The 22500-nt window shown below is 38.7% G+C and overlaps 1 protein-coding gene across 4 annotated transcripts in view; it reads left to right on the forward strand.

Moving 5' to 3' along the window:
• Positions 1-22500, forward strand: part of LOC144960009 (monocarboxylate transporter 12-like) — a 56942-nt gene that overhangs the window by 7534 nt on the left and 26908 nt on the right. The window contains exon 1 of one of the 4 annotated variants that reach the window (XM_078892945.1): positions 1672-1692. The exons of 1 other annotated variant lie outside the window; for it this stretch is intronic. Coding sequence is in view for 1 of the 3 variants with exons in the window: in XM_078892943.1 (XP_078749069.1) it covers positions 19840-19854 (15 nt within the window). In the remaining 2 variants the exon portion in view is untranslated. Of the gene's footprint in view, positions 1-1671; positions 1693-19617; positions 19855-22370; positions 22390-22500 lie in introns of those variants that run through there. 2 more of the 4 variants (XM_078892943.1, XM_078892946.1) reach the window with 2 other exon arrangements.

A 22500-nucleotide genomic window follows, 5' to 3' on the forward strand; every position in this document is an offset into this window, starting at 1 on the left:
TAGTTCGACGATGACGTCACTCAGGTCTTTGTTAGTGTTTTTTTGCCATCCGCGTTTATGAGTAATGCTCACTGAACTGTATTAACCCGACTATAGATTGTATGCGCTTGGCTAAGAAGCTCATAACATTGCCATTCGGAAGTATAAAGGACCAACACACAAAACTGTGTGTATCCATGAACGTTTATAGTCAGGTTAATACAGTTCAGTGAGCATTACTCATAAACGCGGATGGCAAAAAACAATAACAAAGACCTAAGTGACGTCATCTTTGAACTATCTATAAACGTTCATGGATACACAATGTTTTGTGTGTTGGTCCGTTATACTTCCGGATAGCAATGTTATGAGCTTCTTCGCCAAGCGCATACTATCTATAGATAGAACGAAGATGACGTCACTCGGGTCTTTATTATTGCTTTTTGCCATCCACTTTTATGAGTAATTCTCACTAAAATGTATTAACCAGACTGTAGACGTTCAAGATTACACATAGTTTTGTGTGTTGATCCGTTATACTTCCGGATGGCAATGTTATGAGCTTCTGAGCCAAGCGCATACTCTCTATAGAATCCAGGATAATGTCTGGCTCCATGAGCCTTATGTCTCTGAAGGACTTTGATCCCGTGTTTGGACATTTGGCTATAAACGGCGAATGATATGTGCGGCTATGCGGTCTTGTGCTATGACACTCGCTTTCGGATCGGTCGGTCCTGAGAGTTCGAGCCTTGTCGCTCGGCACATAATTGAATCTATGAAAAGGCTCTTTACTCACATTCTCTCACCATACTCAGGTGTAAAATGAGTACCTGGCCGTTTACAGCGTTGTCTCTGTCCCAAAAAAAATACAATATCATCTAACATCTTGTCCTAAATGTTAAGTGTTGCTGTTGGTCAGGGACCCCTTGTAAAGAGATTTGAGCACGTTTAGTGGATATTGCGCTATATAAAAGCTCAATTTGATTTAGATTTAATATACATATAACGTGTGGCGAGTGGCGAGCGACTTGCTCTGTCTGACGCATGCCTAAATTCTAGGTCTCCGTCTCACTGAATTTAGGATGGCCACTAAGAACCTATCATTTAAAAAAAAAAAAGAATTGAGCTCTTATATAGCGGATTATCCACTTAACGTGCTCAAAGCGCTTTACAAGGGATCCCTGACCAGCAGCAAGAGGTAGCATGAAGAACGAGACATGACTGACGCCTGTTAAGCGCTATGACATTTTATTTTTTTCCGACAGAGACACACAACGCTGTCAGCGGCCAGGTACTCATTTTACACTTGAGTACGATGAGAGAATGTGAGTAAAATTTTTTTTTCTCCAATGATTCGACTATGCGCCGAGGAAGGCTCGCTCGAACCCAGGACCTTCCGATCCGAAAGCGAGTGAGTGTCATACCACTAGACCACTTAGCCGCACAATCTACAGCAATCAAGAGCCAGGCCAATCATGGTGTCAATCTTGTCTTGTAAGATTGCTGACATAGACGTTACGGCCATTGTGTGTGTGTGTGTGTGTGTGTGTGTGTGTGTGTGTGTGACCAATGGGAGTGTGTAGTTTGATAATAATAACACAGGACATACATACATACATACACGCACAGACCCATTCATACACTCAATGCAATGGGATAACGTGGATAAGTCCATGTTTTGGCTGTTATTGACTTCATCAATTTGATTACAAAGTAAGTACATCATATCATATATTGTCATTCGACTCGATTTAAAAAAAAATGTGACCCAACGCCTCAACGATGCGATATCGGATTGAGTTAAATACTAAAATTTAATATACTATAGTAAACAAAAAGCAACAAATAGAAAAAAATAAATAAACAAACAGAAAACTCCAAAAAACAACAACCAAGAAAAAAAACCCAAAAACATAAAAAAATAAAACCAAACAAAAAACAAACAAAAAAAAAAAAACCAAACAAATAAACACAAAAAAAAAAGAACCAAAGAAAACAAAAAAGAAAAAAAAAAACAACCACAAAAAATAATAATAAAAAAAAAAACACAACAAAAGATTAAAAGCAACAAATAAAATATAACCAAAACCAAATAAAAACAAAACAAAAACAAAAACAAACGACCAAAAAAAAAACAAAAACAAACAAACAAAAAACAAAACAAAATAACGAAACCAAAATCAAAATAAACAAAGACAAAACCAACAAGAAAAAAAAAACAAAACAAAACAGAGCAAAACAAAACAAAAACAAAAAGCAATTACAAAGGAAAGGAGACAAAAAAAATACAAACAACAAAACAACAAACAAACCCAAAGAAAAAAAAAAACCAAACAAACTAAAAACCCAACTCACCCCCCCCCCCCTCCCCCTAAACAATTCAACTGATAAAGCAAAACAATCCAAACCAAAACAAACCAAAAAAAAAAACAAACAAACAAACAAACCACGACTCGGGTTAAGTTGATTGTATTTCATTGAGGACATTGTAATACTCAGGACCGTGGCTATATTGGTGAATTTGGTGCCTGGATTACAGCATTTTACCCCCCCCCCCCCCCCCCCCCCACCCCCCCCCCAAACTGAGAAATGGTATCTACCGCCTCTTACTTATTTAAGTAAGTCTTTTCTTTAATTTTTATAATTTCTTTTGTATTTACAAATATAGTATGTTGTAAGTCATTTTCTTCTGATTCTGGCACCACCTTATATTGTAAGCATGCCACGCCACTGGATATACTCGTGTATATATATATATATATATATATATATATATATATATATATATATATATATATATATATATATATATATAATTTTAATATTTACCACAATGTTGGAGTCAGTCTACATCGATGTTTCAGGCCTTTTAGCCATCGTCAGGACTGTGTGTTACATGAGTTTGGTTTGTTGTCTGTTGTTGTTTGTTGAAGTGGTTCCGGTTTGTAGTTGATTAATAAGTACTTCCGGCGATGTGGACACGTATTGTACATCTCATTTTTCATGTTGAGTGTGGCTTCATGAGAGTGTTTGATTATAGTATATTTCTCTTCCAGGCATAAGCTACATTGTTTTGATGTTGGTGTGTATCCTGTTGCTCTAGATAAAATTTTCCATGAAATGTTGTGGTCTAGTTCGTTGTCTTTTAATTTCTAAATATGTTCGCTGAGTTTTGTGGATGTTTTTTTGTTAGTGTTTCTAAATGTTGAGGTGTGGAGGTTGTATCAACAACAGACAACAAACCAAATTCATGTAACACACAGTCCTGACGATGGCTAAAAGGCCTGAAACATCGATGTAGACTGACTCCAACATTGTGGTAAATATTAAAACGATAATTCGCTCCATTGCTACATGTCGAGCACTATCCGTACCATATTTGTATCAAACACGATTCAATATGTACACACACACACACACACACACACAATATATATATATATATATATATATATATATATATATTATATATATATATATAATATATATATTGTATATTATTTAAAAAGTAACGAAATCCAAAATGTTACATTGATCTCATTAAACTCCCTATTCTATGGTGTCAAGGCCAACCCGATATATTCCCGTTTGGACACGATGAGAAAGGTATAATATGATACCTCCATTACATTGTAATTTATTCTTTACAAAAAATGGTTGGGGGTTACAGTGTTATCTTTTCCCCAACAAGCAAACAAAATACGATTCAACAGTCGTGACGTCACTTCCCTCGTAATGACGCGTGGTAACTTAGCAACTGGCTCTAAACTATCGGAACAATGGCAGACGCCCTTATGAAATATTTCTCCGACGAGCATAAAAGCGTATCCAGAGGAAAAAAAAAAACATTTTAATCTGATCATGTTTTGACTTTGACTTTCTGATAACAAGATATATGAAAAGTTCTAGCCAGCATGAAGAATAAAAAGTACAGATTTTCTTTGTTTAGAACCACGATGGCCGCCGTTGCTGGGCGACATGACATCAGACTATTGAATCCAATTACTGGCAAACTAAAACAAAATTATAAAGCTTTTTGTTTACACATAGATACACGAGTAACTTAAATAAATAAATAAAAAATAAAATAGAATAAATTTCCTTTATTCATTTACATAGGGAAATTTGTCTTTAGGGTCTATTCCAAGGGAAGACAGGAATAACCCAGGCGTCAACCTCAATGCAGCGCAGTAAAGTGAGCTAGGGCGAGATGACTTACAACGCCTGGGTTATTCCATTCTCCTTCGGGAATAGTCCCTAAAGACAAATTAATTCCCCCATAGGGATGAATAAAGGGATTTGTTTAAAGGGGAATTGTTTAATCAAAAAAAAAAAATAAAAATATTTGTCCTTCAGAACCACGAGGCCTATGGAACTGGAGTTCATCCCCGTTTCTATAACGCGAAAAAGACAATAGAAATTGGCTGTTACCCTTTGGATAGTCTCAATCAAAGTACTTTCTGTCAGATCTAACAGATCCAGCTACTACTCAGACACTCCCGGGAGAAACAGTTGGGGGTGGGGGGGGGGGGGAATTCAGATACAAAATACAAATAATCTCAACTTAAAACCGGGATTAAACTCGGTACATTTGTGTGTGAAGCGAGCGCTTTACCAACTGAGTTATCGGATGGGACCCATATCCCCCATATCAACAAAGAAATGAAGCGAGGAGTAAAGTGCCAGACACAATAGAGAATAAAACATTTTCACGGAGGTGATGGGGGTTTGAACCCGCGACCCCACTGGTACGACAACTCCGCCTGGCCGGTGAGAGCGTGACTCTACCGTATGAGCTATCCATAAGACATGTGTTGTTTCAACAGATTTTTTTTTCTTAAAAACTTCAAAGTCAAGTTTAAGGAGCAACTTCACCTTGATACCCTAGTACGAGTTTTGTGTACACGCGATACTCACACCGACACACACACACACACACACACACACACACACACACATATATATATATATATATATATATATATATATATATATATATATATATATATATATATATATATATATATATATATACTTATATTAGCTCTAACCAACATTATCGAGCACTCTCGTACCTACAAGTACCCACCAACACTCACATATATATATATATACACACAAGAATACACGCATGCACATACACACACACAAAACACACACACAAACACGCACACAAGCACGCACTAAATCAGCTGTTTCCTGACCTTTATCAATGTCGACGTCACAAAATGATAAATTCACAATAAACCAATTAGTGACATATCGATTTTAACACATCGATATTTAACCAGTTAACTACCGTGTCCTGTCCTGGAAAGACACAATAATATTATAGAGCAGTATAATTAGGTGCCCCAAACGTAAACAATAACAAGTTGCGAGTGATTTTCGTTAGGGACCGGAAAAATTTACGCACAATATAGGTCTCCCAATTTTGTAGTTTGAGTTGTAGGCAATACACTTTCAGTATTGAAAATATGTTTACATAAAATCTAACAGTTGCAAAAATAATAATATAAGACTAAATTATTCTGAAAATCAGGCTCCGAATAATTCTCGTTTTGTTCATACCAGCGCAATAATTTGCTCTGGTCTAAAAATAGATAGACTGTAACTTTTGGTAAATTTTACCTTTTGTTCCATAAAATATCCATATCGAGACATTATTTGATGCATGATCGAGTATTTATGAATATGTGTTTCTTTTGCCACCTAACAGCCAAATTTTAAAGGTTATTTTTTTATATAATTTACATTGGAACGTGAGCTGTCAAGACAGGAACATGTGGTTTGCCATGTTCTTCTAGACCTTTGTTTACGTTTGGGGCACCTAATTATACTGCTCTATTCGTATTTAAAGATTTGGCCAGAAAAATCGTCCTTCAAATATCGATCGATCAATCGATTCAAATGACCCTCATACCCGTGAAAAGCTCTCAAACCTGGGACTTCGCGAAGTCAACAAACTTGAAAATTGCCTGGTTATCTGGATAAGGGCTAATTTCATACATACTTGGTGATAACCGACCGACGATGCTGTCGTGTTGTTATCTACTCGGAAAAACAAAACAACAACAACAACAACAACAACAGATTTATCAAAATTTGGCCAGAAAGTTGTCCTTCAAATATCGATCGATTTAAATGACCCTCATACCGGCGAAAAGCTCTCAAACCTGGGACTTCGCGAAGTCAACACTCTTGAAAATAGCCTGGTTATCTGACTGGATAAGGGCCAATTTCACGCCTGGTGATAACCGACCGACGATTCTGAACAACAACAAAACAACAACAACAACAACAACAACAACAACAACAACAACAACAACAACAACAACAACAACAGATCTTTCAAAATTTGGCCAGAAAGTCGTCCTTCAAATATCGATCGATTAAAATGACTCTTATTTTGTGAAATAAATGACAATGTGAAATTGATTGTAAGCTTCGATTTAATTACGAAAACAGATAAAATGGACGTTTCGGGTTTCCCCTTTATCAAAAAACAGGATGAATGAAACACTACAGATGAATGAGATAATGTAATCCTGTTTGTTGATAAAGCGAAAAACCCGAATCTGTTTTCGTATATTAAATTGAAGCTTACATTCAATTTCACGTTGTTATTTATTTCCTCTAGCCTCGAGCAGCAACATTTACATATTTTGTGAAAAAACAACAAACCTGGAGCTTTGTTTAAGTACTAGGCCGCGAGGACGAGAGACGCATGCGAACAACCAACATGACGTTCTCTCTTTAATAACTTTTCCGCCGGTGACGTCACAGACTATGGGTGACGTCCAATCAAGGAACGCTACTCTTCCGCTAATCTCATTCCCTATATAAGGGTCGTTAACCCTCTCCGTACCAAATACAGGAAAATCGTCACATTCGTTACGATACAACCAACATTTTTTTTTATTCAAATTTTTTTGTACATCATAAAGATTTAAAGAAAATGAACAGTGTGTTGTAGAATATGTTTTGATAAAGAAATTATTTATGGCAAGAACTTTTACTGATATTGTTTTTGAGTGATAAAATATATTTTTCTGTTAGTTGGGTGTGAAGTTTTGGGGAAAATCCTAAAAATGGCTGGTAAGGAGAGAGTTAATAAATCTATCGATCTTAACTTTAAGGACGATTTTCTGGACAAAATTTTGGAGACCCCCCCCCCCCAAACAAAACAAAACAAAACAACAAAAAACCAAAAAAAAAAAACTCAACATGTTTTATTGGATCACGGTATGGGACTGCGTGGCTCAGCGATACGGTCTGTGGTTCGTACCCGAAAGGTACCGAGTTCGACTACCCGTCGCACTGTGTGCGCGGTCTTAAGCATGTCACCTAGCCTTTGCCCACTTTCCGACACTGCACTGCGGCTAACGCCTGGGTTATTCCAGTCTTCAATGGATTAGATCCTGAAGAAAAAATTCCCCTTAGGGATGAAAAAAAAGGGAATTTATTTTAATTATTTGTTAGTTATGTAAAGAGACGAGAGAGAGAGAGAGAGAGAGAGAGAGAGAGAGAGAGAGAGAGAGAGAGAAGGAGAGTATGAGAGAAGGAAAGATATTGGACTTACAAATAGCGGGAAAGAGGAAAAGAGACGCCAAAGATAGATGGTTGGTAAGGTAAAGGATGATATGAAAGAACTGGGCCTTGAGGAAGATGATGCTCTGAACCGAGATGTATGGAGATGTGGCATTCATTATGGCAACCCTGCAACATGCGGGATAAGCTGAAAGAAGAAGAAGAAGAAGAAGAAGAAGAAGAAGAAGAAGAAGAAGAAAGAAGAAGAAGAAGAAGAAGAAGAAGGAAGAAGAAAAGAAGAGAGAAGAAGAAGAAGAAGAAGAAGAAGAAGAGAAGAAGAAGAAGAAGAAGAAGAAGAAGAAAGAAGAAGAAGAAGAGAAGAAGAAGAAGAAGAAGAAGAAGAAGAAGAAGAAGAAGAAGAAGAAGAAGAAGAAGAAGAAGAAGAAGAAGAAGAAGAAGAAGAAGAAGAAGAAGACGAAGAAGAAGAAGAAGAAGAAGAAGAAGAAGAAGAAGAAGAAGAAGAAGAAGAAGAAGAAGAAGATCTAGTTATGGACAGGATGGTTGTTGGTGTTTTGTGAAGTGGTCCAGTGGTATAACACTCTCCTCCGAAACGTCCGCAGTATATTTCTGTCTGTCTTCGTCTAATAAATTGACGCCTACAAATAAATTCTTATCGTTGTTTTTAACAGGCTAGATAACTCACTCAACCCTAACAACGACTATATCCGTAGTTTACCCAGGTTACTTTTACCCCATGCCTATTCATTACATTTTTTCTGAGACAAATTATAGATGGAATGTGCTTGGTTAAGAAGCTCACAACATTGCCATCCGGAAGTATAACGGACAAACACACAAAACTATGTGTAACCATGAACTTTTATAGTCTGGATAATTCAGTTAAATGTGAATTACTGATAAACGTGGATGGCAAAAAACAATAACAAAGGCCCGAGTGACGTCAACTTCATTGTGTCTATAGGCGTAATATCAAAGATAATGGTTTTAGTTTTTACATGTTAATGGCAGTTGAATAAAACTATCTATGGACATGCTCATTTTAAATATATTTTTTCCAATTTTGAAAAGTAGCAAAAATTTCTAGGATTGAGTGAGTTAACCGTAGCTATCGTAAACTTATAGCCTGACACTGACCAAAAAATGACGTCAAAAGACAAGTCTTCGGCCTCAAAAGAAAACAAATCGTGAGTTGTATTCAATAGTTCAACAAGTGGAATCACTTGTTTCCTTGAACTGTACTAACAACAACTCACTAGACGGTGCAAAAAACCTTTTAAATGGCGTCAAACTGTAAGTCCGAGAGGGTTCTAGTGTCAGGCTATATGTTAACGATAGCTACGGTCAGGCTATGCGTTAACGATGGCTACGGTTTTAGTGTCAGGCTATAAGTTAACGATGGCTACGGTCAGGCTATAAGTTACCGATGGCTACGGTCAGGCTATGAGTTAACGATGGCTACGGTCAGGCTATGAGTTAACGATGGCTACGGTCAGGCTATGAGTTACCGATGGCTACGGTGTCAGACTATAAGTTTACGATGGCTACGGTCAGGCTATGAGTTAACGATGGCTACGGTCAGGCTATAAGTTAACGATCGCTACGGTGTCAGGCTATAAGTTTACGATGGCTACGGTCAGGCTATGAGTTAACGATGGCTACGGTGTCAGGCTATAAGTTTACGATGGCTACGGTCAGGCTATGAGTTAACGATGGCTACGGTGTCAGGCTATAAGTTTACGATGGCTACGGTCAGGCTAAATGTTTACGATGGCTACGGTCAGGCTATATGTTTACGATGGCTACGGTCAGGCTATAAGTTTACGATGGCTACGGTCAGGCTATAAGTTTACGATGGCTACGGTCAGGCTATAAGTTTACGATGGCTACGGTCAGGCTATAAGTTTACGATAGCTACGGTCAGGCCATAAGTTAACGATGGCTACGGTCAGGCTATATGTTTACGATGGCTACGGTCAGGCTATAAGTTTACAATGGCTACGGTCAGGCTATATGTTTACGATAGCTACGGTCAGGCTATAAGTTTACGATGGCTACGGTCAGGCTATAAGTTAACGATGGCTACGGTCAGGCTATAAGTTAACGATGGCTACGATCAGGCTATGAGTTAACGATGGCTACGGTCAGGCTATGAGTTAACGATGGCTACGATCAGGCTATAAATTAACGATGACTACGGTTTTAGTGTCAGGCTATAAGTTAACGATGGCTACGGTTAATGCACAATAATCTACAATCTCTTTAATACCCCTGATCTTGAATCGAAGCAATCTGGTTTTTATTACATCATCAAGATATCATTATCATCACCCGATATAATATTATCGTCCAACCATATAATCGATAAAGTTTATCAATAAGTGCTGGTAGTGAACAAGTTAAGAGATACATCTAATTAATGGGGCACTTAGACGTTACATTAATGACAGTGAGACAAAAAAAAAGACGAAGATAAAAAACAAAACAAACAAAGGTCATGTGACATCATGACCAGACAGTGTGATTCAGCTGTATGGCCTTCGCCCCGTGTATCAAATGGAACCGGGTTCGAATTCCACTCGACGAAACGAGCTGTGTGACCTTTAGTAAGTCATCTCGCTCCTTAAAAAGGAAAAAGAAATACACTGACCCCCCCCCCTCCCTTCTAAAAAATCAGTAACAAAAAACAAACAAACAAAAGACAAAAAAAAAAACAAACCAAAACAACAAAAACAAAACAAAACAAAACAAAAACAAACAAACAAAAAAAAAAACAACAAAAAAAAAAACACAAAACAACACAACAAATAAAAACAGATACAAACAAACAAACAAAATACCCAAAACCCAAACAACAAACAAACAAAAAACGAACGAACAAACAAACAAAAACAAAAAAAAAAAAACAAAAACAAAACAACAAACAAAAGACGTACAAACAAAAAAAAACAACAACCACCCCCCCCACCACCACCACCCCGAACAACCATCCCCTCTCCCGCTACAGTAAATTTGAACCTGTCTGTAAAGTATGTAAAATCCACCGAATGTGACTTCGTTTGTACTTTTTTGTCTTTTGATTTTATTATTACGTCATTATTACTAGGGAAGTGACGTCACGACAGTTGAAGCCTATTACACAAGGTATGTATTCAGTCCCTCCAAAGAAGGGATACACACTTCCCCTCTCTTAAATACTAACGAAAGAGTGAACATGGAGAGGCTTCGTATGAGAACAAAACAGACGAAGCCTCTCCATTTTCACTCTTTCGTTAGTATTTTACGATCACCTGCTTCAGTCAGCCCCTACCGTTTTCGACCTCTCTCTGACCATTGTTATTGTTTCCATACCGCCAAATAGGTTCACGCGGTTGTCTCGATGATATCATAAACATTTAAGTGTACTCATAGATTTCTCCGTTGGTTTATTCATCAAGCGGTAGAACAGTGGGTATTTTACTTAGATACATACCATTGATAGTCAAAGTATTTTGCTATGTTTACCAATCAATGCCATTGTTGACATTATGACGACTGTCGGAGAGGCGTTTTTATCTAGGTGTCTATTTCGTGAAATAGAGCATATCATCGTTAACTTATAGCCTGACACTGACCAAAAAAATGGTGTCAAAAGACAAGTCTTTGGCCACAAAAGAATACAAATTGTGAGTTGTATTCAATAGTTCAACCAATGTGATCACTTGTTTCCTTGAGCACTACTAACAACTCACTAGACGCTGCACAAACCTTAAAAAATGACGTCAAACTGTAAGTCCTAGAGGGTTCTAGCGTTGCCATCGTTAACTTATAGCCTGACACTGACCAAAAAATGACGTCAAAAGACAAGTCTTTGGCCATAAAAGAAAGCAAATCGTGAGTTGTATACAATAGTTTAACAAATGGAATCACTTGTTTCCTTGAGCACTACTTACAACTCACTAGACGCTGCACAAACCTTAAAAAATGATGTCAAACTGTTAAGTCCTAGAGGTTTGTAGAGTCAGGCTATAACGATGGCTACGATTATTTAAAGTACAAATTCGTTCACCTATTTTGTCAAGGTCAATACATGACCCAGTCCGGATGCCTTGGGGTAATTTTCCTTCATGGCGTAACTCCATATCATGTGACATAATCATCAACATGGGAGATAACCTGTGATCATATTATTGGTTTTTCTTTTTTAAACATCTTGATATTGTCAGGTGAACTGAAAAAAAAGATAGGAACGATGACTTGCTGTTACTTGACCTGTTAACTCTCTCCTTACCGATCATTTTCAGTATTTTCCCAAAATGGCAGACTGACCCTGCAGAAAAATTGTCTTTTAAAAACTCAAACAAGCTCTCTACAGATACAAAACAACTATATGTTCTTATTACATGAAAAAAAAACCGATCATTCTTCAAAGTTTGTGATGAACAAAATAAATATGAATAAGAGAAATGTATATTGTGTCTTAACAAATTTGACGATTTTGTTGGTAAGGTGGTAAGGAGAAAGTAAATTGTTGTCACCTGGAACAAAACACGTACCTTCAACTGGGGTAACTTTGCCTCTTTAATTTTTGACCAATTCGAGTATATTTAGTTGTGTGGTCATTATTTCCTTTGATAAAACGTCCAGTCATTTAACCAGGGTAATAACTACAACAAAGCTGAGATGACCCAAAAATGCTCCAAATTTACAGAGGCAAAGTTACCCCTTAAGACAAAGTTACTCTAAAGGTAAAGTTACCCTTAACCCTTTCCAGAATTTTCCCAAAAATTTTACACTCAGCTAACACTAAAATATTATATTTTTATCACTCAAACACAATAGCAGAAAAGTTCTTGCGATACATAATATAACATGCTCTACAACACACTGTTCATTTTATTAAAATCTGGTAGAAAAGAAATTTGAATAAGAAAAATGTTAAGTCAAAGTTACCTCTAAAGACAAAGTTACCCCTTAAGACAAAGTTACCCCTTAAGTCAAAGTTACCTCTAAAGACAAAGTTACCCCTTAAGACAAAGTTACCCTTTAAGACAAAGTTACCCCTTAAGACAAAGTTACCCTTTACGACAAAGTTACCCCTTAAGACAAAGTTACCCCTTAAGACAAAGTTACCCCTTAAGACAAAGTTACCCCTTAAGTCAAAGTTACCTCTAAAGACAAAGTTACCTCTAAAGACAAAGTTACCCCTTAAGTCACAGTTACCCCTTAAGACAAAGTTACCCCTTAAGACAAAGTTACCCCTTAAGACAAAGTTACCTCTTAAGGCAAACTTACCCTTAAGGTAAAGTTACCCCTTAAGGCAAAGTTACCCTTTAAGACAGACAAAGTTACCCCTTAAGTCAAAGTTACCTCTAAAGACAAAGTTACCTCTAAAGACAAAGATACCCCTTAAGTCACAGTTACCCCTTAAGACAAAGTTACCCCTTAAGACAAAGTTACCTCTTAAGGCAAACTTACCCTTAAGGTAAAGTTACCCCTTAAGGCAAAGTTATCCTTTAAGACAGACAAAGTTACCCCTTTAGGCAAAGTTACCCCTTAAGACAAAGTTACCCCTTAAGACAAAGTTACCCTTTAAGACAAAGTTACCCCTTAAGACAAAGTTACCCTTTACGACAAAGTTACCCCTAAAACAAAGTTACCTCTTAAGACAAAGTTACCCCTTAAGACAAAGTTACCTCTTAAGGCAAACTTACCCTTAAGGTAAAGTTACCCCTTAAGACAAAGTTACCCCTTAAGACAAAGTTACCCCTTAAGTCAAAGTTACCTCTAAAGACAAAGTTACCATTTAATACAAAGTTACCTCATAAGACAAAGTTACCATTTAAGACAAAGTTACCCCTTAAGACAAAGTTACCTCTAAAGACAAAGTTACCATTTAAGACAAAGTTACCCCTTAAGACAAAGTTATCCCTTAAGTCAAAGTCATCATCATATCTTGTCGCGCCAGTGAGTCAGCCAGTCCCTGCAGTCTGGTTGCATTCCCTCAGGTCAGCATTGGTGCAGTGAGGTCCCATCGAGCATTCGGACAGGATGTGGTCCATTGTCTGTCTGGGGTGACCTCATGGGCATTCAGTGCCCGGTTAGATTTTCCATTTAAAGAGGTTGGTGGCGGTGTTTCCCACCTTTGCTCTAGCTCTGTTCAACACCACCCAGTCTTTTCTCTTGAGGTCTGTGCCTGCTGGGAGCTTTTCTGTTGGGGGCTGGAGGGCATCGTTTGCTGTCTTGTCCCATTCTACCCATTTGTCCAGGCGGAAGAATGCTGAGTGGTCTGGGTGAAGGCTCTCTTCTGTGAGGAAGCTTTTCCTTGATTTGAGTCTGCTTTTGGGGCAATTGTGGTCATGAAGGGGGTGTCTCTGGTCCATTTCCTGTTTGTATTTTTGTATTTGGGCACGAGTTTCCCTCCGGATGTGTGGTGGGGCTATTCCTGCTGCACGGTAGACCAGTGGTAATGGTGTTACTCTCAGCTGGCCCGTTACGATCCGGTAGGCGTTGTTGAGCTCGGGGTCTAGCTTGGAGGCATGGCATGATCGGGCCCATACAGCTGAGCAGTACTCCGCAGTTGAGTAGCTGAGGGCCAATGCTTTGGTCCTTAGAGTTTTAGGGTAAGTTCCCCAGTTCATGTTTGCCAGCTTTCCAAGGAGGGCATTACGCGTGGACACTTTTGCCTTGGTCTTCCTCACGTGTTCTCTGAAGGACAGAGTCCGATCAAGCGTCACTCCGAGGTACACTGGGTGGTAGTTGTACTCTAAAGTCTGGCCATTCCACTTGATGTTAAGTTTTTTTGTGGGCTTGGTGGTTGTTGAGGTGAAATGCACACCTTGTGTTTTCCCTGGGTTGGCGTTCAGCGAGTTTTTAGTGTAGTACTTTGTGAGGGTGTCTAGGGCATTTGTCAGTCTGCTCTCGATTGGTTGGAAGGACTCATCCTGTGTTGTGAGGCATAGGTCATCAGCATATATGAATCGGTGGATATTTGGGAACTCAGGCTGATCATTTGTATATATGTTGAAAAGTGTTGGAGCCAGCACGGATCCTTGGGGAAGACCATTCTTCTGGGTGCGCCACCTGCTCTTCCGGCTATCCATTTCAACAAAGAAGCGCCTGTTTTCGAGAAGTGACTAGATGATATTTACAATTTTCTTATTCTTTATCATTTTAGCCACTTTGAGGAGTAGGATCTTGTGATTCACTGTGTCATAGGCTGCAGTGAGGTCGACGAAGACTGTGCCAGTGACCTGTTTTGTCTCAAACCCATCTTCTATGAATTGTGTAAGGTTAAGAAGTTGACCACATGTTGACCGTCCTGGTCGGAATCCAGCCTGGTCTGGAGACAGTTCTTCGTCTAGACTGGGTGACATGCGGGACATAACCATTCGCTCAAATAGCTTGTATGTGATGCACAGGAGGGAGATCGGGCGATAGCTTTTCTTGGATTTTGGATATTTCCCCGGTTTCAGTAGGGCGACTACTCTTGCTTTCCTCCATGCACTTGGCAGTCTGTTTGTCCTTGCGCATACATTGAAGAGGTCCAATAGCCAGGATAGGGTTCTCGGGCCAAAGTGTTGAATCATCTCAGTTGTGATTCCATCCAGTCCAGATGCTTTTCCTGCCTTCAGATGGGACAAGGCCTCTAGTAGCTCCTCCAGGGTAAAAGAGTCAAGATGATCTTCACTATCCTTGACGGCTTTGTCCATTTCACGTTTCAGGGCTTTTAGTTGGCCTCGTGCTTTCTTGGCTGGTTTCCCATTCAGTAGAAGCTGATGTGCTACTTGGTCAGGTGTTACTGCAGCCACTCTTGTCTGGGTATTTTTGTCATTATTCAGTTTTGAAATTGTAGTCCAGGCCTTTTTGCTGTTTAGGGTCATATTGGTGGAGGTTATTAATTCCTTCCATCTTTCTGATCTTTCATCGGCTATCATTGATGTGAGTTCTTCACCCAATTCTAGGGTTTCTTCACTGAAAGGATCCACCTTGTATGATTCAATGTATCTTTCATATAGTTTCTTGCTTTTATCTTGGAGACATGGAATATAACTTTTTCGGCATCCTCTGGGGATGTTTTTCTTTGCAACTTTCCATATGAGTGTTCTAAAGTCGTCGTATCTCTGTGGGTCACTTTTTATATTGGTGATCTCATTGTCTACATCTTTAGTAAAGTTTTCCCAATTTGCTTTTCTAAAATTGAATCGTGGTATCGCATTTGATTCGAGGGCTTTAACAGCTGGTTTGATGCTGATGGTAATAGGCCTGTGTTGAGATTTCGGTATAGGCTCACCTACAGTCCTTTCAAAGTTTGAGAAGTGTTTAGAGAATATGAATGCCAGGTCCGGATTGTAACCTTTCTTCCACCGGGCACTCATAAAGGTTTTCTTGTCTTTGGGGTTATGGAGGATTGTGAGGTTTTTGCCGGCCGCCCATTCCTCGACAGCATCTCCGTCAAGGTTATTTTGCTCATATCCCCATATAGTGTTATGGCTGTTAAAATCTCCAATGATCAGGGTTGGTTTTCTATCGGATAGATTCATTTGGGGCCACTTGAATGGGGTTGATGGAGGTTTGTACACATATATGATGGTAATCAGTGTTGTTTCTACTCTGAGAATCTCAATGTCATTTTCTCTCCTTAAGTCAAAGTTACCTCTAAAGACAAAGTTACCATTTAAGACAAAGTTACCTCTAAAGACAAAGTTACCATTTAAGACAAAGTTACCCCTTGGCAAAGTTATCCCAGTTGACGGTATTAAAAAAATTTGGCCTGAAAACTCGTCCTTCAATAAATATCGATCAATTTAAATGACCCTCATCTTGGAAAAAAATAAATCTCTCAAACCTGGGACTTCGTGAAATCACAACGTGCTCTAATCATTTTTCACGTTTTATTCTATGTGGTCTGGTGGTATGAAGGCTCCCGGGTTCGAGTCCCGAGCCGGCGCGAAGTTGAGTCCTTGGAAAAGGATCTTTTCTAATATTCTCTCGCCACACTCAGGTGTAAAATGAGTACGTACATGGCCATTTACAGCGTTGTCTCTGTCCGGAAAAAATGTACTATAGTGTAACAGGTATTGTGTCTCGTCCTATATGCTAAGTGTTACTGTTGGCTTGAGACCCCTTGTAAAGAGCATTGAGCACGTTTAGTGGATAATGCGAAATATAAATGCTCGAGTTTTTCGTTTTATTCTTGAAATTTAGTTCATCTTGACATATTACCAAATAGAAACCGTGGGTGTCATTTGTTGTGTCAAAATATTCCATCAGCTAGATCTATATCAAAACCCGTCAAGATAAATCTGTCTAATTTAAAACAAACATTGTCTTTAAGTGGTCATGAAAATAACTATTTTTATCAACTGTCAGGTAGACATTATTCGATTAAAAAAAAAACAACAGCAAAAGAAAAAACACGAAAAAAACCCCCCCAAAAAAAACAAAAAACAAAACAAAACAAAACAGAAAAAACAAACCCAAACCACCCCTCCAAATAAACGACTTCAAAAAAACAACAAAACAAACAAAAAGCAAAACCCAAACAAAAATATGTCATGCTTCAATATTTTCTTAGAATATCATATAACTATATGTTACTTTATTGAAGGAACGAAGTTGACGAAACTCAGCTCTTTGTTATTGTTTTTTTGCCATAAATAATATAAAATTAAATTCCCTTTATTCATCCGCACATAGGGGAAATTTGCCTCTAGGGTCTATTCCAACGGAAGACTGGAATAATCCAGGCGTTAGCCGCAATGCAGTGCTGAAAATGAGCTAAAGAGAGGTGGCTTGCTCAAGGCCACACAGCGCAGTCACGCTACCCCATCACTTCCTCAAAATAGTGTAGATAGAACGAATATGACGTCACTCAGGTCTTTGCTGTTGTTTTTTTTGCCATCTACGTTTATGAGTAAGTTGTGACCAGAAAACTCGTCCTCTTTAAAAAAAATTAATTGAGCTTTTATATAGCGCAATATCCACTAAATTTGCTCAAAGCGCTATACAAGGGGTCACTTATCAACAGCAATATTTTACATGTAGCTCGAGACATGACGCCAGTTAGGCGATATTACAAATTTTATTTCCGACGGAGACAACGCTGTTAACGGCCAGGTACTCATTTTACATCTGAGTACGGTGAGAGAATGTGAGTAAGGAGTGTTTCCAAGACTCAACTATGCGCCGAGCGAGGCTCGAACTCATGATTCCCTTCTGATCCGAAAGCGAGTGTCATACCACTGACTTGACTTTACTTCCACCTCTTGGCTCCTGGCGGAGCATAGGTCCTCAACAGCACTCTTCCATCTTCTTCTGTCCTTGGCACAGACCTTTGCCTCACTCCAGGTAAGATTGGAGACGCACAAATCTTGGTGAAGGCTTCTCCTCCAAGTCTGTTTTGGACGACCCCATTTCTTCTTGCCCTGTGGGTTCCATTCGAGGGCCTGCTTGGTTATATTGCAGGGCTCTTTCCGCAGGGTATGGCCAACCAACCCATCGCCACTTTCTGCGTCTGACCTGGACATCCATTTGTTCTTGGTTTGTTCTTGTCCAAAGGTCAGTATTTGGCACTTTGTCAAACTATTTCAACCTGAGTATTTGTCGAAAACAGCGATTGACAAAAGTTTGTATCTTGGCCGATGTGTCATACCCCTAGACCACTCATTACCTCACTCTCAAGCCTGTGAACCCTGTCATCAATTTTGACCAATTAACTGCCTTACTCCAGCAAAACTCTTATTTAGAATTTAGGCCAGAAAAATCGTCCTTCAATAAATAAATAAAAATCTATCTGATATGTCTTGCCGAATTCTGTTTGCAAGATTTTGATGTCAATAAAGATAATGAAAATGATGCTGATGATGACAATAATAATAATGATGATGATGATGATGATGATGATGATGATGATGATGATGATGATGATGATGATGATGATGATTATGATGATGATGATGATGATGATGATGATGATGATAATAATAATAATAATAATAATAATACTGTGAGAGCAAGATGCTCAATACAGTTAAAGCTTAATTCTCTCCTTAACAGCCTTTTTCAGAATTTTTCATGAAACTTCACACTCACCCAACACAAAAATAGATTTTTGTTTCGATTCAAACAGAAAAGGAACATGTATATTCTATACATAAGAGTTAGTGAGAGAGAGAGAGAGAGAGAGAGAGAGAGAGAGAGAGAGAGAGAGAGAGAGAGAGAGAGAGTGAGAGAGAGAGACATTTGAATGGATTGAAGTTATTGTTATGCGCCTAAAGCTTTATTGTATAGAAGATTGGGCGCAATATAAATAAATTTCATTATTATTATTATTATTATTATTATTATTATTATTATTATTATTATTATTATTATTATTATTATTATTATTATTATTATTATTATTGTCCAGTGTCTAATTTTATTGCCAGAACTAAATATTTTCTTTATAATCTGTAATGTACAAAGGATATCAGAATGAGAAAACTGTTTGTCGCATCGTTACGAATGTGGCGATTTTCCTATGGTTGGTAAGGAGAGGGTTAACGACCAAGACTTCGCACGAATGACAAAGGTGAAATCTTTTATCATGAATTAATAATAAATTGTCAACTGTTACGTCTGACCGTGATAAGAAAACAGAATCCACCATCTCAAAGATTAGCTACGTACCAGGCCTACGTCATCACATGTCACGTGACCACACGACCTGCGTGTAATATCGGGCACAGAATGAACATTTATTGCCACCCATCCCCTCAAAACGGTATTGTGTGTCAGGGGTGATTTGAATATCAAAATAATTGAATAAATAGCCCCAAACAATAAACTATTTATCATATATCTTATTCTTTGTATTTAGGAGAAATTATATGGTTTGGAAAATAACAAATATCGTTAATTTTTGAGTTTGGATTCTTTTTAAGATTATATTTATTCTTATTTTTTTGACGTGTAGTTTCATCGGGCTTGATACCTGATCGTAGTTGTTGGTAACATTTTGAATAATCGATAAAACTGATATGATTGAATGAATGAATGATTGATTGATTGATTGAATGATTGATTTATTTTCTTGATATTAATAAAGATGATCTGTTGGGTCGTTTCACTGTCAGTCTCTCACGATCTCCCGATTGATAAAAACGTTGAGGACTTAGGATTTTTTTGGACTTCGAAGTAGTGATTGATTCAAAATCAATAAAGTTTGAAGGAAAGAAGAGGAATTTTTTCCATGTAGTAGAAATTACAAGTTATTATTTAAATTTAAAAAAATAATTGATTTATTCATTTGGAATTGGGAGTAGCAGATTATCGTATACACGGGACACCATGACTTTCTTAAAGGTGAGTGTGAGTTGAGTGTGTTAGGTCAGGAACGACGTGCACAATTTGGTAGGTCTGATTACCGAAAGAAATTCAAAGGCTGGTTTTCCAAAAACTTGTTAAGTCTATACATTTTTTTCTACTTTTTGAGATTTTCCATTCATGAGATAAATTGAAATATAAACTAAATTTTAAGTATAAATTGACACAATAATTTCTCTAGATTAGTGTGAATTTGAAGTTTAAATGTGATAAAATAATAGACCGAATGAGAAATTGTAAGGGAGATAATCCACAATATCTCGAAATGGAGGTTAATGGAGTTAGTAAGTTTTTTTTTTAGAAAACCACTCTTCAATTACTAGTAAAACTAATAAATAGAGGTGCCGAAATGAGTCAATAAAATGGAGATTAAGATAAAGGGAGTAAATCTGACTCATTTATTTTGTGTTGTTTATTCATGAGTCAGATTTAATGTCTTTATCTTAATCTCCATTCAATTATTATGCTTGCTTTAACAGTGTTGTAATGGACAATATTATTATGCGTTGGTTTGGGAGTATTTCCATTAAAACAATGAGCCCCATAACAATTTGGGTTAACAGACCTGCAGATGAGTATACGTCGATCAGTTAAAATTCAGAAAAAAATTGTGGAGTTGGCACTTGTATGAATAATGTGAGAAAAATTATGGTATGGAGAAGTGTCACATGAAAGCAGAGAATGAAAAGTCACGGGGTCAGTAGTGCCAAACTCAGGATCTAATTGACACGGCAGCCACAGCCTGGCCGAGAGAGAGAGAGAGAGAGAGAGAGAGAGAGAGAGAGAGAGAGAGAGAGAGAGAGTGGACATCGAGCGGTCGCACTACCGACTGAGCTATCCAGCCACACATGCGCTCCTCTAACCTCGACTACTGTGGGGGCCATGCGCTTCCCTCTACCTTCGACTACTGTGGGGGCCATGCGCTTCCCTCTACCTTCGACTACTGTGGGGGCCATGCGCTTCCCTCTACCTTCGACTACTGTGGGGGCCATGCGCTTCCCTCTACCTTCGACTACTGTGGGGGCCATGCGCTTCCCTCTACCTTCGACTACTGTGGGGGCCATGCGCTTCCCTCTACCTTCGACTACTGTGGGGGCCATGTGCTCCCCTCTACCTTCGACTACTGTGGGGGCCATGTGCTCCCCTCTACCTTCGACTACTGTGGGGGCCATGTGCTCCCCTCTACCTTCGACTACTGTGGGGGCCATGTGCTCCCCTCTACCTTCGACTACTGTGGGGGCCATGCGTTCCCCTCTACCTTCGACTACTGTGGGGGCCATGTGCTTCCCTCTACCTTCGACTACTGTGGGGGCCATGCGCTCCCCTCTACCTTCGACTACTGTGGGGGCCATGTGCTCCCCTCTACCTTCGACTACTGTGGGGGCCATGCGTTCCCCTCTACCTTCGACTACTGTGGGGGCCATGCGTTCCCCTCTACCTTCGACTACTGTGGGGACCATTTTTAGCCAGAAAACTCGTCCTTAAAATATCGTGTAATCATGTAATTCCTGTTTTGGATAAGTAAAGTTCATATCTTAACTCATTCAACCCTGACATCGACTATATCCGTAGTTTACCCGGGTTACTTTTACCCCATATCTATTTATTACATGTTTTTCTTAGACAAAATACAGCCGTAGTATCAAAGCTAATGTTTTTAATTTTTACATGTTAATGATAGTTTAATAAAACTATTTATGTCGATGCTCATTTTTAATAGAAAACGGTACGGGCTGCCCGAAGTCTGGGATCGTGAAAATACGAACGAAAGAGTGAAAATAGAGAGGCTTCGGATAGGAACAATACAGACAATGTACGTTTCGGGTACAAACCCTTCGTCAGCACAACAATAAACAAAATTAACGTGGAAGACAAATAGAATAAAATGCAATATAATAACTGTTGACGTCTGTACTCAAATGTGGTTGGAATATGGATCAAACGTTAGCGTCGCCGGCAGTCTCAAATCGATAACAAAAAGCAGAGTGGAGAGTTTTATTTCTTTAATGGGACAGCGTGCCTCAGCGGTACGGGGTCTTTACTTCGTAGCCGAAAAGTACCGAGTTCGATCACCCGTCGCTGCGCTTTGGGGCCTTGAGCAAGTCACCTCGCCCTAGCTCAATTTGCTGACGCCTGGGTTATTCCAGTCTTCCCTTGGAATAGGCACTGGAGACAAATTTCCTCTGTGGGATTAATAAAGGGAATTTTATTCTATTTATTTATCTGTTTACTTACCATTTTTTGAGTCACCTGGTCCTCCAGGTTGGGAGTTGTCGAAGGGTTAACACCCCTTTTCGTTAAACTCAAACTGTTACAGAAACGCAGACGGACAAACCAAATCCTTTTTTTTTTAGCTTGGGCGACCGAAGAGTTTCTGCAATGACAGAATTTATGAAGGACAGCAGACACAGCCGAAAGGACTCTGCTGACACGATGACGTCTTCGCCAAACAAGCAGCTTCGAATTGCGTCGTAACATGGAGAAGAATTAAAGAAGCTGATATACAGAGAAGTGGTAAGACATGGAATGAGATAAAATAAAGTTAGCTCAGGATAGAGAAGGATGGAAACTGTTTGTCTGTGGCCTATACCCTGACCCAGGGTGAAAAAGGCAATGATGATAGAG

This window comes from Berghia stephanieae, chromosome 14 (assembly GCF_034508935.2).
Source record: "Berghia stephanieae isolate SIO BIC M18660-M18661 chromosome 14, UCSD_Bste_1.3, whole genome shotgun sequence".
Classification (NCBI taxonomy): domain Eukaryota; kingdom Metazoa; phylum Mollusca; class Gastropoda; order Nudibranchia; family Aeolidiidae; genus Berghia; species Berghia stephanieae.